The 18,119-nt window shown below is 52.1% G+C and overlaps 1 protein-coding gene across 1 annotated transcript in view; it reads right to left on the minus strand.

The window, feature by feature from the left end:
• The window catches only part of TRAPPC8 (trafficking protein particle complex subunit 8), a 56,210-nt gene that overhangs the window by 1,992 nt on the left and 36,099 nt on the right, over nt 1–18,119 (minus strand). The window contains 8 exon segments of the mRNA XM_078613783.1: nt 1,440–1,588; nt 5,604–5,705; nt 6,885–7,094; nt 9,726–9,784; nt 11,641–11,703; nt 12,857–12,953; nt 15,642–15,780; nt 16,844–17,289. Of these exon segments, the coding sequence (XP_078469909.1) occupies nt 1,440–1,588; nt 5,604–5,705; nt 6,885–7,094; nt 9,726–9,784; nt 11,641–11,703; nt 12,857–12,953; nt 15,642–15,780; nt 16,844–17,289 (1,265 nt within the window).

Genomic DNA, 18,119 nt, shown 5'->3' on the forward strand with positions numbered 1-18,119 from the left:
AGCAATTTGTTGGAAATAAGTTATGTTCAATTATGGATAAGAACTCCTTGGGAAATCAATAGACTGGATAAAAACGCATGACGTCCTTCCAAAAAAAAGCATCCAAACTAACCGGTCAGAATGAAGAAAAACGTACACCCTGATCTACGTGGCAGGTGAGCGACCACTTCCTCAACGAGGGCAGAACAGGGATACGAAATACCGTTGACAGGCCAGCACGCATCACCGGCAGAGGTCGCAAACGGGTTTTGATTCCTTACCCATACCCGGCCGCACCAGGGTCGCAAACGGGTACCCGTACCCGGCCGTACCCGTACCCTACCCGTACCCGGCCGGGTACGGGTAGGGTACGGGTATCGGGTACCTGATTGCGACCTCTGGGATGAAGCCATGTTGCAGCCGCAAGAAGAATCGGGTGCGGAATGACTCTAAAACACACAGGCGTTATCAACAACGGAAAATACCAAATAAAACAATAAAATGGGGGGAAAATGAAATCACGTGTGGAAAACTGAGTTTAACGAAATGCGCAAGGCGGGAGACTAAGCGCGCACACACACAGAGCTCTGAATATAATTCACCGTGACTAATGGTGCACTCTTTCGGAACATGAATCCACTTTACCGGCAGAGTGATTTTCGCTGCGGAAAATGACGGGATATTTCGGCTCGGGTGACCATTTAATTAGCTAAGGGAGTCGGGCTCTGGTTATTGTCCCAGTATAACCCGTGACGTTGACTTGTGATACGTTTCACAAAGACAAGAGATCCCTCGCAACGTATAGCCTTTAACAGACTAACACGTAGGCTTTTGCGAACAATATCATCCATAAGAGGTTTTGTTTTTTAACAGACTGTTAGGACAAGTGCTGTTAGCGAACATCTATGAGAGATCCCCGTAGAGAGCCACAGAGTCACAGAGTCACAGAGACTGCAACCCAAGATCGTGGGCAGTGGCGGCAGCGACAAGGCACGGAGGGAACGTGGAAACTATCCGGAGCACAAACAGCAGGTAATTATTTTCACAAAACCCTCACCAGAAGCCAATGCAAAGCAGGATACACAAAAAGAGAGCTGAAAAATAAATCATGAACGGCGGCTTCAAAATCCCGTCGGCAGTCTCGCCCTTGCGAGAACGAATGCAAACAGCAAGTGATAAACCGTGCGCGTGAGCGAGCGTGCGTGTACGTATGCGAGCGTGTGCGCTACACCTTGCTCCAGAAGTTTGCTCGTATCTTGTCGAGCAAAGTGTGCGAGCACGCGATTAACCGAGCGTGTACACGAGTGTGAGCGAGCATGCGAGGAACATCACGCGAACATCACGCGTGGAGTGCACGTGCGAGCGTAAGTACGTACGCACGTCTGAGCGCACGTGCGAGTGAGCGAGCGCGTCAGTGCGAGGGCGAGTGAGCAGGTGGGCGAGCAGGTGGGCGAGCGTACCGGTTGGCCGTGAAGTTGTGCGTGACCCTCTGCGCGTACTGCAGGCTGCACTTCACCATGCGGCTCAGCGCGTCCGGGTTGGGGCCGGTCGCCGGCGCCACCGCAGGCTCCTCCGGCACAAACCTCAGCGGGGGCAGCTCCGTCACCAGCTAGGAGGGGGGGCGGGGGGTTTGCGGGGGGCAGAGGGGGGGATACAACGACAACCAAAACGTTATTCCTGAACTGCAAAATTCCTATTCAAATGATTCATCACATTTTAATATTGAACACTGTTATCCGTGGGTGCCGTGGTGGCGAGGAGATGTGATTTCCTTCGCCTGGTACACACAGCTCCAGGTACTCATTTGAGGCTCAGCCGACCTAGGGGAGGTCCAGGTCCTTGTTCATGGTGTTGGCCACGAGCGGGAATCGAACGAGAGTCATTGGGTTGCGGTTAGCGAGTACCTAAATACAGATTCACAACAACAACGGCCATTCGCCACTAAGTGGCGGTGACGTCACCACGGCGCTTGTTCCAGGCTTCGTGTACTTTAAGCTAGTGGGTGAAATTCACATGCAAACACGCACACGCGCACACACGCACGCACGCACAAAATAAAGACACAGATCCCCCGTATAGCCTTAACAGACCGTTGGGGCAAGTGCTGTCAGGGAGCACACACGCGCAAGCACCCTTAACCGCCGACGTGCGATTCAAGTCTGAAGACGAGGGAGGAGGGGTGGGGGTGCGGTGGGGGGGGGGGCCCTGCGGACATGGGAAGGACGGCGTGAGGGAGCTGAAAGTCGACTCAAAGCCTTCGAAGCCAAGGGGCGAGCACGACTCCCGAGGGGGATTTTGATTGGTGGGACCGCGCCAATCACGGGCCCGTCGCTTCGTACGCTCCACCACTAAAATCTCCCACATGCGTTTCACGCAAAGTGCTTGCCACATGGGAAGCACGATACCTCGCTGATCTCGTCAAGAAGCATAAACCATCACGCGAACTCCGGTCATCCTCGCAGCAGCTGTTTTTGGCTCACCATCGAACAAAGACGGCCACCGCATCGCACGCTTACAGATGCGTTTCTGCGGCCGTCTGGAAAGTTCTTCCTTCTCATATTAGGAGCTGTGCACTTTTAAATCTAGATTAAAAACTAATTTCTTTAGAACTGCTTTCGTGTTTAGTTTGTCGTCCTTCCCTCCGCACCTCGGATGAGCACGGTTGGCTACGTACGGTGCGGTGCGAAAGAAGGTCAACATAGGTAACACACACACACGAAACAGGAAAGTGAATTTGACATTCATGTCTACGCGCACGTTCCATGCTCGTGCAGCGCATTTCAAACGCCGCTGAGTAACTGGCGCCATTAGCATTCACTTGCACACGTGCGGCACAGCGGGCGACACCAGTGAAGAGGGGCGTCCTGTGGTGGGATGACATTTCACCGCGCGCCTTCCCCGCTGCTGCCTGGCAGTTTAATAAAAAGCCCCAATATGGCTCGCGCGATCCGAAATTCCACTGCTGCCGGCCTCCCCCACGTCACCCGCACCGTACACACGACCACACCACCCCGGCAACGCTATCGTCTCTGCACTCGTTCACAACGCAGTCCTGAGTCTACGACAAGATCGCACTCACCCATTTCAAGATGTGTGTATGTAGATTCTCCGTCAAACTCACTCTACTCCCCTCCACACACTCCCCTATCTCTCTCCTCTCATATCACTCTACTCCTCTCCACACACTCTCCTACCTCTAATCTCCCTCTACTCCCCTTCACACACTCTTATTACCTCTCCCTATCTTATCATTTCGCTCTACTCCCCTCCACGCACTCTCCTGCCTCTCCCTTCTAAATTCGTTCTGCTCCCCTTCCCATTCTCTCCGCTCCACGAGATGGAATCGAACCGCTAACCTCTGGATCGCAAGGCCAGTACGTTAACCGTTACACAACAGCAGCATCCCTGAACAGAGCAATAAGTAGAACGAATTCATTATAATTATAACCGTGGAATTAACCCTTTCCGATGACGTACGTGTACGTTTTTTCTTCCGATTCCGTTCCGATGACGGAATCGATTCCGAACAGAATCCAAAGTGAAAGGCCATGCGGGAGGGGCGTTTGGCAGAGTTTGGCGCCAGCTATAACAGAGTGCGGTTGTGTCGCTACAGTTCTCCGCGGCGAGTACAGTACTATGTCTTTACCAATAGCAGTGTTATGCCTCTCTAAACAAAGTTAATGTTGAGCCACTTGCACGTTCCGCGATTTAACTTGCAGACGTCCCAGAGAGGGTTTATAAAGCAGTTGAAGGACTGCCCCACGTGGCCAAAGTCATCGGAAGTAAACTGCTGGCGTCAAGACAGTGACAGCACGAGAAGTCCAGCGAATGCCCACACGAGTCTTCTCTCCACGGGGAATCGCAGGCGGGAAATCACACGCAAGGATTCAGACGCGAGTCTTTTCCCTACGACGCACAGCGTAAACAAAAAAAATCACCGCGCCGAATGCCTACTTGAGCTTCTGATCGACTTGTTTATGCCTGGCACCCCATATAGCCGCACAGACTTGCTAGGGCAAGTGCTGTTAGCGAGTAGCGCCAATGAAGGCCGGGCACGGCGCACGAGAGGGGTTGGTGTGGCCAGCCCCACGCTCGGCCACCTTTGCCTCACTTAGTGCTCACGTTATGCTCATCCGTTTCCTTCTCATTGTAAATCCGTTTTCATTAAAAAAAACCCAAACGAGAGGCCAGGGCTTCAGAACGGCTACCGAGGGAGAGGGGCGGCCCCCCCATTCGGTCCATCTGACGGCTCGCGCCAGGGGCAGCGGAACCACGGGCGATCCGGGGGGTGGACAGAAAAACAGGAGCCAACAAATCGGCCGAGCCGTGAGCAACCGTGAGGGTAGGGGCGGGGTAGAGGGGGGCGGGAAGCAGGGGGGTGGGGTGATGGGGGGAACCTTGTTGTGTGTAATCTCCCTTCCAGTAATTTGCAATGTCATTTGGTTCCTTTCTGCCGAGAAGCAGCGCCCGCCCGTGCCTACATTCAGCGGTGCCCCCATCCCTCCCGCTCCCTCCCCGCCCCGCGGTGACAAGCCGACATTCTCTGGCGTCGCGTAGAGAGCAGTGCCGCCCTGGTGCGATGACAATCCACCCTCTTGCGTGTTCTGTCACCGCTTGTTTGTCCGCCGCCACGCGGTTGCGTAACATGCGAGGGAGGCGCGCAGGGGTGGAGTGTCGCCCACGTTTTGTCGTGACAATTAACTCCCGCAGCGAGGGCTGCGTTGGTGAGAGGGCTTAAGCGCGAACGCGCCAAGGATGCCCGCCGTCGTGTAACGGTCACTGCACAACGGCCTCGCAAGTCAGACGTCGCCCGGTTTTAATCTCCCCGCGCGGCAGTTCAAACACCGGTCCAGTGTCTTAGTCTACGAGGAAATTCCCAATCCGTACACCCTTTGTGTATGGATTGCACAGTGCTCATTGTGAAATCTCATTCCTTCAGAACTACTATTTTTGTTGAGTTTGTTGTCCTTCACCCGCTCCTCAAATAAGCACGGTTAGCTACGTACGGTGCCAAATAAGTTCAACATACATAATTATTTATATAATGGACATCTGAGCCTTTGTTGTGTAAACCTTTATATCAGCCGCACCTCGTTTACACAACAAAGGCTCATTCCTAACAGCGTGCTCCAGCCGCACCGAACCTCACAATAATAATATCCAGGGCCTACCTTGGCTCCTCCCACCCTCAACCAGTATATATACAAGGACTGTTTTCTTGGAATTTCTCTTACTTGATACAGCAATCGTGCTGTGACAGTTCCACCTGAAGACGGAAGCTTGTGTTGCCTCCGAAACGTCGTGATTTTTATTTCTATTATTACTTTTATTAATTTGAATTTTTGTACCTACGTGACTTTACCGAAAAAACCTAAGAATATGAATCCTTGCAGTCACGAAAGCTTCAAATCTAGAAGGTATGCAAAAGAACTCAAGCAGTGGCGGAGACAAGACGGTTAATAACGGACCATGGCGCTCGGATGTCGGCTGCACAAAAGCCGGGCGTAGCGGACGGAAGGACGCGACGAGCGAGTGAGCAGAGTGAGCGGCATGGGCGGCGACGAACTCTTGACCTCGACCCGACCCTTGACCACTCCGCCCCCGCCAAAACATTACGATGATACCTGCTGGAGAGGAGGTGATGTCACCTCCGTGCCGATGTCCTCCAGCCGCACGTGGTGCTGCCCCTCCACGATCGTCTGCCGCTTGTCTTCTACCACCACCGCCTTGGGGGTGCATGCACAGAGACAGACACAAAGATAACCCGCCGTAGCCTTCACGCACTTTTGGGGCAAGCGATGTTGGGCGAGCACCTATGAAGGCCGGTACGGGCACATGAAGGGAGTGAGTGGATAGCACGACGCTCGCCCGGCCGCATTCAGTCACCGCAGCAGGTACTCAGTTGAGGCTGAGTCGACCTAGGGGAGGCCTAGGACAGGTTCAGGCATTCGTCACCGAAATTGGCTGCGAGTGGGAACTTGAACTCGAGTCGCCGGCTCTGTAAATGCAGTGCGCTAATCATTGCACCTCCGCTCCTCACTAAGGCTCAAATAAAATACAAAGATCCCCCATATAGGCTTTAACAGACTGTAGGGGCAAGTGCTGTTAGCAAGCACCTATGAAGGCGGGCACGGCATACGAGGGGGTGGGTGGCCAGCACCACGTTCCGGACCGCCTTTCTCTCCAGAGTGACAATGTTTTACACACAGCAGCAGGTACTCATTTGAGGCCGAGTCGACCTATGGGAGGCCTAGGTCAGGTTCTCCGGTTTTTCCCTGCACCTTTAGAAACAACATCACGTGCTTCGAGTATTTGGCTGCTATAAATTTCCCACGAGACAAGACGCTTCTTTAAGCGATCATTTGTGGACAGGTCGCCTCTGAAAAAGAGCTAAGTGATAATTGTTTTTTTACCCTTCTATCTGGCAACAAAACTGACACCTTTTTTACAAGGAGTCATGTTTACATAGACCACAATACCTGCAGCCGTAATGCAAACAAAAAACATAACTCTGATAATACATGCACTGTTCTTGACGTTGATTGGTCCACACCCGAGACAGCTTTCCTTAGAGCCTAGTCTCACATGGGTTGGACCAGATGACGCATATATTATCAGAGTTATGTTTTTTTTTGCTTTATGGCTGCAGGTATTGTGGTCTATGTAAACATGACTCCTTGTAAAAAAAGGTGTCAGTTTTGTTGCCAGATAGAAGGGTAAAAAAACCATTATCATATTTTGTATTGGCAAATGAGGTTCCAATGGTGAAGAGCTAAGTGGGCACTAACTGGTAAAGAAAAAGGTAAAGTTGAGTTATTTCAGAGGACACGAGCATGCGAACAGGTGGGCGAGCGAGCGGGCGAGAAAATAGGCGAGCGCACGTGAGCATCACGATGGCAGCTCACCTTCCACAGCAGCGTGAGACTGATCTCGGCACGGCTGCTCTTCACCACAACCTCCTGCTGCTGCTGCCGGTGCAGCTCTGCCGGGGAGTCCGCGGGGGCCCAGGCCGGCGCCGCCGCCGCCGCCAACGCCGCCGCCGCCGCACCCGGTTCGTCGCCGCCTCTCCGGCTCCGGGCAAAAAAATCCGAGCAGGGCGTCGCCCAACTCAGAATCTGAAAAGGAAGCGGAGCGGGGGCAGACGGGGGAAATAAACCGCGTCACGTCGAGGCACAAATCGTGCCGCGAGAGCGCAACCCACAGAGCTGGACGCGAGGTCACGGGGGGTGCCGTTGGCCACACTTCAGGGCCTGGTTGGTGAAAGTTTGGGTGCCACCAGGACTGTTTCAGATCGTACTCGCCACCGCTGGTGTTAGCCGTGGCCGGGATCCGAACGCGGCATGCCGGATTCAAAGTGCAGCGTGCTAATCACTGCACCACAGTTTGGTCGTGAGCGGAGCAAAATTTATTGATGGAAGGGAGTTGTTCTTGATCCTCTTAGTATTTTCGGTAAAGTCACGTAGGTAAAAAAGTAAATTAAAATTAATAAAATAATAATAAAAATCACTATACTCTTATTTTTTTTCGGTAAAGTCACGTAGGTAAAAAATGAAATTAAAATTAATAAAAATACATTTGTATTATTTTATTTTTATTAATTTTAATTTCATTTTTTACCTACGTGACTTGACCGAAAAAACTAAGAGTATCAATCTTTGCAGTCACGAAAGTTTCAAATCTAGAATTATTCTTCATCCTCTCATTCCTCTTCCTCCTTTTCTTCTTTTTCCTATTTGTCTTCTTCTTCAACCTCTCGAGCTCGGAGACGATCGTATTCCAATCCGTGTCTTATCCAAGGAAGACAGCTGAGCAAGGCCGACCGGGGACCGACAAGACTCTGCCGTCGAATCTGGGGCGCCGCGTGTGTTTCCGAGCGGGATGGGTGGTGGCGGTGCACACTCACACAGTTTGGTTTCATCGTTACCAGCCAGGATATATTCACTGTTGGATTAAGCTCCCTCTCCCACCCCCCTCCCAAGGCCGCCACCATCACCCCACTTTCTCAGGATGCAAGAAATTCAGCCAAGAGGCTGCAACGCGAGCATGATTACATCTTTTGATTGAAAGCTTTCGTGACTGCAGGGATTCATATTCTTGGTTATTTTGGTAAAGTCACGTAGAAGGGAAATAATACAAAATAAAATTCTCACGACGTTTCGATTGCAACACAAGCAATCGTCATCAGGTGTGAAAACCACAGCAAATTTTTCTTGAGAATTAGATTGTTTGATTTTTATTATTTTATTATTTCCCTTCTACGTGACTTTACCGAAAGAACTCATCCCATCCACCAACATTCTTCTGCAAGTGGACCCGTTCTCGGGCTTGTTGCCTACCCTTGGATGCTACTCCATTGTGGAAGTAAATAATAATGACGTTACGTTTTACGTTTTTTTTAACATAGACATTTAATTACGAGGCACTAAATTTCGCCCGCAAAAATATTAAAAGTTCAACAAATTTCCAAGAAAAAAAAAAACGGAATCATACCCTGCAGTAATAGCTACCGCAACGATCATGAAACCAATTACATGTTTGTGACTAGCCATCAATCTCCGCAATTACACGGCCCATTTATGCTGCCAGTGTCCTGAGCCGCAATTACACAACGGTGTGGTTTTTGTAAGTGGCACGGCTGCTTGCGATTGTTTCAATACCCCCCATTCAATGTGGCAGGTGACAGGGAAATACACAATGCCTGTCCACTCACATGGCATGCAAGACTCCCGGAGTTATTTTCCCACTGACAGCTGTTGGACTTGGGCCAATCACTGTCACTCATGTCCATCCATAAAGAATACACACTTTCTTGCACAAACTCATCCCGATCCACCAACACTCATCCCATCCACCAACACTCCTCCTAGCCACTAACATTCATGCTCTCCACGAACCAGTAGCGAGTGCGTGGATCCACGACCGTGAAAGTGAGCAGACGGGCCATGAACTTTCCTGGAGGTTTCAATCAAACTGCTCCCTTCATGTGACAAACAGCAATGGGTCGTGGTTCTGTCTGGAACCACTTTCACAGTCGCCAGGCATCCACTCGGAAGAATTGGCCACGGAGAAATTGGGCACGAATCTGGCTGTGTGCTGACAATGGAGGGCGACAGAGGGAGCTGTTGGAATCGAGGTAACGTCATCTTTGGTGGGCTCGCCCCCACCCCCGCCCCCGCCTCGTGCAAAGGTACTTTGCGGCCACCCTGTATATGGATCAATTGCATTGGCTACGATAAAACCTAAGTTTCAAGTCCACGCAAAAGGTCGCTTTGTTTCGGCCCTCTTGCTGCGTGGCACAAGTGTTACCACTGCGCCACCCTGCCCCGCCCACACATTGACCTATCCAATTAATGCTTAAGGTCGCAACTCATTGCACACAAAGTGCTTGACGCAAATGATCGGCGGTGCCTTGCTGATCTCGTCATGGAGCATGAACCATCACGTGAACCCCGGTCATCCTCGCAGCGCCTTTTGGCTAACCATTGAACAAAGACGGTGACCGTAGTCCGCGCTTTCGGATGCGCACCTGCGGCTGTCTGGAATGCTCTTCCTTCCGATATTAGTAAGCCACTGGTGCTATGTACTTTTAAATCATCTAGATTGAAAACTCATTTCTTTAGAACTGCTTTTTGTGGCTAGAGTTCGCGTGATGATTTAAAAAAATTAGAATGATGAGGACGACGATGGCGACGATAAACACAGCGGAAAACATCGCCCTCGTCACAACGACGACCTCCGGCACCCACCTGCTCGTCAGCGAAGGTCACGTCCGTGTACATCAGCTTGCCCGCATCCTCGCATGACCCTGTGGCACACGCGGAGAGACACGGCGTTCACCTCCTGAGCTAACGGCAGAGGCACGGTGACCCGTGAGCGGATTTATCTGGAGCGCGGTTTAACCGCGTTCATTCTCACCTTGTACGTATGTATGTCGAAGTTCTTTCGCACCACACGTATAGCCAACCATGCTAATCGCAGGTGCAGGATGGTGTGGAGGTGCGCAAACAGGGAACAGACCATAGACCACGGAGCAGTTTTATTGATGTTAGTTGTTGATTAACGAATTTTACCCTGGAAAATCCGTTGAGATGGGACACACATCTCGTTTGCAAGGGCATCCATTGAAACAGAATCAGAAAATGTATTCATACTGGAGGAATCCGATGAGCTATTAAGCTCTTTTTCACAGATGTTCGACAGGGGCAGGTAGGAACGTTACAACAACACATGCAGCAAACACACAACGGCACGCAGCCAAAACATTTTAAAGTAGTGAACTACTTGTGAACTCTGTCTGAGACCACACAGCCAGTTCAATTATTGCGCATGCTGGCAGCAGCAATATGGTTCAGGAGCCAAAAGCCAATGTCGAGGGCTGCTAGCCACGAAGAGAGCGCTTCAGGAGAGAGAAAGTTCGTGTCGTTTTGCTGTTCCTCCACGTCCGTTGAAGGTAGAGAAGACCACAGTGATTTAATTTAGTTGTTTTCATTTATTTGATTAGATGTTTTAGCTACGTGACTTTACCGAAAAAAACAAAGAGTATGAATCCTTGCAGTCACAAAAGCTTCAAATCTAGAATTAAGACCACAGTGGGTTTTACTTGGCAGCTAAGCCATATAACTCAAGAGCGAAGGCATTGAAGTTGACTCTGTTTAACCGGGCGGAGGCCTCAAGGGAACAGGATGCGCCTCATGTGCACGGGTGACCCGGTCACCAAAGGGACAAAAACAAGAAAAGAAAAAATACCGGAGGGAAAATAAAATAAATACAGCCCAGAGCAGACAAACTGAGTTGCCCCCCGGGAGTCATTGAAGTGATCCCCTGCACATCAACTGAAGCCACTTCATTGCTAACGAATCTGGACAGGGACCGAGAAGCAGTTTTCTGAATACTTTCCAAGCGTCTTTGAATGGACCGAGTTGATTTTGATGTGCTCCGGCTGCCCGAAGCCAGTTTTTGTTCAAATTTTCCTGACATTTTTTTCTCATTTTTATCTGCAATGCAAAAATTACCTTTGGTTTATTGTGCTTTTAAACATTTTCAAAACTGCAATTCACCTTCTTTCCTTAAGCCTTCTTTAAAATGTTTACGAAAATGGTTATACAATTTTGCCAATTATAATTTGTAAAAAATATAGAAAAATCAAGATATATTCTGTACTGAGAATCACTTGCCGTAACCCAGGTTGCCGTTTCAAAAGATACGGTGATGTTCCAAGTTTCTCAATGGATTGTTTATTTCCATCTCCTGGTTGATTAACGATGACTGATCACGCCACCGTGGCTTGAAATCGGATGATCGCGAGTTAAGATCGGATGATCGCGAGTTAAGGTCCTGGTTGGGGGTTGACTCGGCCCATCATCCCTCTCCGAGAAAGCACCACTTTTTGGGGAATTCAACAGCGGTGGTGCTATGGATAGACTCGCCCCGTCACAATAATGTGGAATTTCCATCACTGGCTCTGAGGCTGTAAACGGCAGTTGAGCACCAACGCCTCAATGCTCATTTAAGCAGAAAATCGCTTTTGACTTCCGATCAAGCTATACCCAAGAAGCGGAAACAAGCTGGCATTCAGTCGGTATTTACATTTTTTATTTTTGAGACGCGATTTTTTTCTTCTTTGAACGCGACGGCGATCGGGGCAAGGTCACAGCGGCTCACCCGGTTTGCAACGCGTCGCTTTGAAGCACAGTTTCATCTTCTCGCGCGGCCCCAGCGTAATCCCTGAAACAATGACAGCAGCAGCAGCGTCAGCGGAAGCATCGTCATCATCACCACCACCGGCATCCTTGGAGGAGGGAGGGGGGGTTGACAGCCGCACGCCTGCGCGGTTTCCGCTAATGGCGTGGCGTGCGAGTAAGCCCTCCGCGCGCTACCGGTTTCGGTCGAGCAATAAGTCACTGGGCAGATGAAATAAACGGCGAGGATGTAAACGGACGTCCGTGCGTTTCTCCACCGGGCACGGGGCGCGACACAGCGGCGGTGAAATCATTCACCGTAGACACACAGGCGCGCGCACGCATGCACGCGTGTCGGCTCAATCGTTTGCTCATCCCATTTAGACAGCCAATTGTTTATCACGAGGGCATTTGGCCTCCTCTTCCACGCCGGTCAGACGTCTTAGAAGAGGTGGGAAGTAGGCGCACTCTACCCCAGCCTCACACGACCTGCCTGTCGACAAACAGCGGTGTGACCCATTTATCCTGCACGGTGGACACCGGCGGTAGTGTGGGGGAGATTTACGGGGTGACTTCTCGACTGCAAGTCCGGTGCGCTAACCGGTATACACCACCGTGGCAGCATCTCACTGGCCATGAAGAGTCTGCTTGCATTCACGTAGCGTTATTGACGAATGTGCCGAGTTTATTGTGTATGCATGTACGTTGAACTTCTTTCGCACCGTACGTAGCCAACTGCTGCCGCCCAGGAGGGGTGGGGCGATCCAACACTGACGTGGACTTGAATGAGCCAAGTTTTATTGAGGTTCGCGTCATGGTAACTCGGATAATGGTTAAGCGGGTCATGGTAACACGGGTCATGGTAACAAGGGTCATGGAAACGCGGATCATGGTAAAACGGGTCTTGGTAACGTGGGTCGTTAAGGTAAGGGCTACGATTGGGGTCACGGTCAGGGTTCGAAATAGGGGTTACGATTCAGATTTGGGGTCGTGATTGGGGGTCGTGATTGGGGGTCGTGATTGGGGGTCGTGATTGGGGGTCGTGATTGGGGGTCGTGATTGGGGGTCGTGATTGGGGGTCGTGATTGGGGGTCGTGATTGGGGGTCGTGATTGGGGGTCGTGATTGGGGGTCGTGATTGGCGGTTAGGATTGGGGATGAGGGTGAGGAATGGGCCCTGCGGCCAGAGTACGGGTTTACCTGTACCAGCAGGCGGAGCCAAGCACGGAGACAGGAGCCACTCCCCACTCACGCTCGACACCTGGCTCACCTGGAACTCCCGCACGCTGCTTTCCACCTGCACACAAAGGTACAAAGACAAAGATCCCCCGTGTAGCCTTAACAGACCGCTGGGAAAAGTGCTGTTAGCGAGAACCTACGAAGGCTGGCACGGCACAAGAGGGGGTGGATGGCCAGCACCACGCTCGGCGCTGCCTTTGTCTCCCTCGTGGCGATGTTTACACACAGCGTCAGGTATTTATTTGAGGCCGAGTCGACCTCGGGAAGGCCCACGACCGGTTCGGATAATTGTCACTGGTGTTGGTCGTGAGCGGGAATCCAACCCGGTTCGCTGGGTACATAGAGCAGCGTGCTAACCACTACATTTCCTGCTCACCCCACGCACACACAGACACGTGAATACACACAGACACACACGCGCCTTTACACGCGTTCACTCAGATATAAATCGTTCCCCGAAGGAGAAGTGTCTGAGCAAATTAATCTTTTGTAGATTTTCATGAATAATCTCACCGGCAAAGAAAGCACGCATTCTCTACACGTTGGCCGTGGGAAAACTAACCAAATACGAAAATAATGTTAATGCAAATGATTTCAGAGAAGCGTGATTTAAGGTGCAACAACACTTCCGGGCTCCAGGTTCAGGCCTCCAGACACAGACGAAGACTTCAAATGCTTCTATTCCAGGCAAGCTAATTAGTGATTTTTCGCAAGCATCCTGGCCACAAATGAGAGCTCCACAAAGCGGCTCATCACGTAGACATGTAAAGCAGCCAAATACCCTAAACGCACGTTGATTCTAAATGTGGAGGGAAAAACCGGAGGACTTGAAGAAAAATCCACATGACCACGGGGGAGAGAGGCATGCAAACGTCAAATATACAGCAGGTGTTAGGGTCGGGATCGAACCCACGACCTCCTGTATACCAGGCGAGGTAGTTAACATCTCGCCACCATGGCGGCCTGTGACAAGAAGTGAAAGTGAAAAGAAGAGCCACGTTTTCAAATTCGGTAACAAAAAACCTCAATGAATTTCAAGAGCCTCAATGAAGGTGCACACACAATGGTCCTTCATAAATAATGTTATGAAGCAGTCATTACTTAAAGAGCCGCATGTGGCTCCAGAGACGCCGGTTGCTGACCCCTGTCCAATGCACACATGCCTGTCAACCCATACGGTTTACACCCTGTAGCCTTGTACAGGGAAATTGAGTTTTCAAGTCCATACAGCGCACAGCCGTTTCAATACACATTTTTTTAGTCTGTTTGTTTGTGTTTCTCCCTTGTGATGGGACTTTGTATGATGGACGCTCGGGGTGACCACTAAGGTCTGAATTGGTCTGTAATAAGGTAGGACACTGATAAGGGGTTGACAGGTATGTGTGCACATGTATGGCTTTTTTGATGAAGGGGGTTAAAGAGGGCCCTTTCCCCATGCCGTGTGGGTCACGGGGGTTACTTGACCATAACCCTCGCGAGCACTTCACACCCTCATTTGCCACCGATGTTAGCCGCCATGGCCGGGAATTGAACTGGGGCCCGACAGATTAATAACACGGCGCACCAACCACCGTGCTACCACTCCACCGCCGCTCCACATGACAGTTCCGCATCGATTCTCCCCCCACCTTCTCACGGCTAAAGATGCCACCAGAGCAAATGCGAATACATTTGGGTAATTTTTTTTTAGTTTTCTCTCCCGCTCTCTCTCTCGAGAGAGTAGAAACTTGAACAGAAGCCCCCTGTTCACCGAGCACAGGCGCCGCCGGTGCGTAGGCAGCGCATGCGAGCTGGCTGCCGCACAGAGCCCGTTGACCGAATGACCACTCTGCCGGTTGTTCCAAGGGCGCTGGAGAGAAACGCGAGCGGAAAGCTCTTTACATGTGGCCAAACTTCCAAACGAATCATTTCCGGGATTTGACGAGTGGGGGATTGGCCGGCCGGTCGCCGATGGGGCCCCGTGGGGAGCGAGTGTGGGCGGCGGAGGGGGAGATATTGCGGGCAATCCATAACCGACAAGGGCGACAAAATATTCACGTCGTGACCACCGCCTTACCCTCTTTTACCAGCCACCACCAACCCCTGCCAGGCACTCAACTGGCATTTAATAAACAACACCTGGTTTGAGGTGTGTGTGTGTTAGTAGTGAGTCTCACCTGGTTGAGGTGTGTGTTAGTGGTCTCACCTGTTTGAGGCATGTGTGTGTGTGTTAGTGGTCTCAAGGTGCATATGGCCTGGCACAAGCGTCGTGGTGACGTCACCGCCACTTAGTGGCGAATGGTGGTTGTTGTTGTTGTTTTTGGTCTCCCGTGGTTGAGGCGTGTGTGTTTGTGTTAGTGATCTCGCCTGTTTGAGGCGTGTGTGTGTGTTAGTGGTCTCACCTGGTTGAGGCGTGTGTGTGTGTGTGTTAGTGGTCTCACCTGGTTGAGGCGTGTGTGTGTGTGTTAGTGGTCTCACCTGGTTGAGGCGTGTGTGTGTGTTAGTGGTCTCACCTGGTTGAGGCGTGTGTGTGTGTGTTAGTGGTCTCACCTGGTTGAGGCGTGTGTGTGTGTGTGTTAGTGGTCTCACCTGTTTGAGGCGTGTGTCACCTGTTTGAGGCGTGTGTGTGTGTGTTAGTGGTCTCACCTGGTTGAGGCGTGTGCGTGTGTGTGTTAGTGGTCTCACCTGGTTGAGGCGTGTGCGTGTGTTAGTGGTCTCACCTGTTTGAGGCGTGTGTGTGTGTGCGTGTGTTAGTGGCGAGCCTCACCTGGTTGAGGTTCTCGATGTTGAGCTGCAGCAGGAGGGAGTGCGCATCGCGCTGCACCCGGTGGCTCCGTGCTGCTTTGGCCGTCAGCCGGAGCGAGCGAGCGGTGCACACCACCGCCGTGTGCCGCAGCACGCGGTGACTGCGGTGGGGGTGGTCGAGAAGAAACGGCGAGTTACCGCAAAGCCTCGACTCGCAGAGGACCGCCGGGTGGCAGCTTTAGGGGACTTACGGCAGAGGTCGCAATCGGGTACCCGATACCCGTACCCTACCCGATACACGGCTACCCGTACCCGGCCAGGTACGGGTACCCGTTTGCGACCCTGGTGCGGCCGGGTACGGGTAGGCCGTGAGTCACTGGCGAGTCACCGTTTGTCACTCATTTCCCAACGTCTTGTCTCTTCTCACAATTCAAGTTCCTAGTATCAACCCACCCGCGCCTGCAACATGGCTTCATCCCAGAGGTCGCAATCGGGTACCCGATACCCGTACCCTACACGATACCCGGCCGGGTACGGGTAACCGGGTATCGGGTAGGGTACGGGTACCCGTTTGCGACCCTGGTGCGGCCGGGTACGGGTACGGGTAAGGAATCAAAACCCGTTTGCGACCTCTGACTTACGGGGAGGGGGGGGGGAACAACAACAAAAATTGGAACCAAACAGCGGAAATAAATAATCAACGACGATGTGCCTAAAGAACTGAGGATAATCACCAGCTGCGACGTACGGGTGGCAAGCGAGCGTGCGCACGCGTTCGCGGGGCACTGCGGAGAAATTCACCACTTTTCCCGCGATCAGAGACGTCTGCAAGTCGCGGGGCGTTGGGTCCCCCCCCCCCCCGTTCACCGCCGAATCTCGGAAACGCTCGCAATCGACTCAGCGTTCATTTCATTTCGAGAGGCGTCCGTGGCGCCGTTCTTTTCAAAGACGTTGTTACTCCGTTGCAGAAAACTGAGGCGGTTCTCATCTCCTCTCACATGGCATTCCACATTCCTATGGCAAGGGCGAGTCAATCCAGAGGACATAACACCTGCTGACTTTCTCCATGAAACGGGCACGCATTTTATCGACCCCCCACAGACTGATGATGGCCCGAGTCAACTGACCAATCAGGATTTCAGCTCGCGATAACCTTTCCCCTGATGCCATCGGAAGGTTGATTTCACTCGGCGGGGCGGGAGGGGCAAGAGGGGGGGGGTCCACCTGAGCTTGGGGTGCCTCTCCGCCCCCTCGTAGTAGAAGATGAAGTTCACTTCGTGGACTCCCTCCTCCTCGGGCCCGCGGATCCACATGGGCAGCCGGAGGGTCGCGCCGGGCTCCAGCCGGCCGTGCGGCAGCGGCACCTCCACGATGCCGTGGGACGCCGCCGTCGCCGCCGGGGGGCGTCCCCGGGGCTGCGTCGGCGGCGCCGGCGCCGGCTGCTGCGGCACGGGGGTGACGCAGGGCTGGGCCGGGCGCGGCCTCGTGGCGTAGGTGCCGGCGGCGGTGGCGCCGGGGGCGGTGGCGCCGTCGCCGAAGGTGAAGAATTCGGGGTTGCGGGAGGCGACGCGGAGCGAGAGCAGCGGCCGCGACCCCACGTTGGCGAACTCCGCGTGCGTCTTCTGGATCTCGCCGCACAGCAGCGCCGACGGGAAGTTTATGAAGAAGACCTGCGAGGTTGGGGTGGGGGGGGGCGTTTGTCGACCGCCGTTAAGGTCAACAGCGGGAGTGTTCGCACGGAGGTCACGGTGACCGCACCGAAACGGCAGACTTGGAGTCGAAAGTGAAGTGGAGTTTGTATGTTCCCCCCCCCCCTCCCAGCACCGGAAGCCGCAGCTCCCTCCCCCCACTCCCCGTTCTACTGTTCTGGACCAGAGGTCACTTGAAGGGATGTCAGAGGCAGCTCTGTGGTATCCACTTTTGTGGGGGCTTTCTGTTACCGCAAAACGCTCGAGCGGCTTTGCGAAAGACGCAATGTAACGATCGTAAAATTTTAGTTTCTGGCATTGTAAAATTTAAATTAACTCGTAAAACCCTTGCTTAGCGAATCATAACATTCACAGTAAGAGAGGAGCGTTCGTTTTGATGCGTGAAATAAATCAAGGCCACATCTCAATGCCACCGTCTTTTCCAACGACCTTCAGCAACATTTAATGGGAATGAGGAACGAGTTGATGATAGCGGGTTCCCCCCTTGAGGGTGAAAAACTGTGGAGTGATACATTAATTAGTCGTGAAACACAACACTGCATAAAATCACTGTGAGATCAAAGGGAAAGCTAAACATATTATAACAATGTGTGTGTGGATCATCACAGCTGCTTGGTCATAACGAGCATTGATAATAATAAAGCACCTTTCAAATTAGCAATTTCAAATTGCGCCCAGTTATCTGTATGTTGAACATATTTTGCGCAAAGTACATAGCCAACCGTGCCAATCGGAGGTGTTAAATCAGTTGCAGTTATTACTGTAGAGATCTTTTTCAGAAGTGACATGGC

This window comes from Lampetra planeri, chromosome 42 (genome assembly GCF_965212315.1).
Source record: "Lampetra planeri chromosome 42, kcLamPlan1.2.h2, whole genome shotgun sequence".
Taxonomy (NCBI): domain Eukaryota; kingdom Metazoa; phylum Chordata; class Hyperoartia; order Petromyzontiformes; family Petromyzontidae; genus Lampetra; species Lampetra planeri.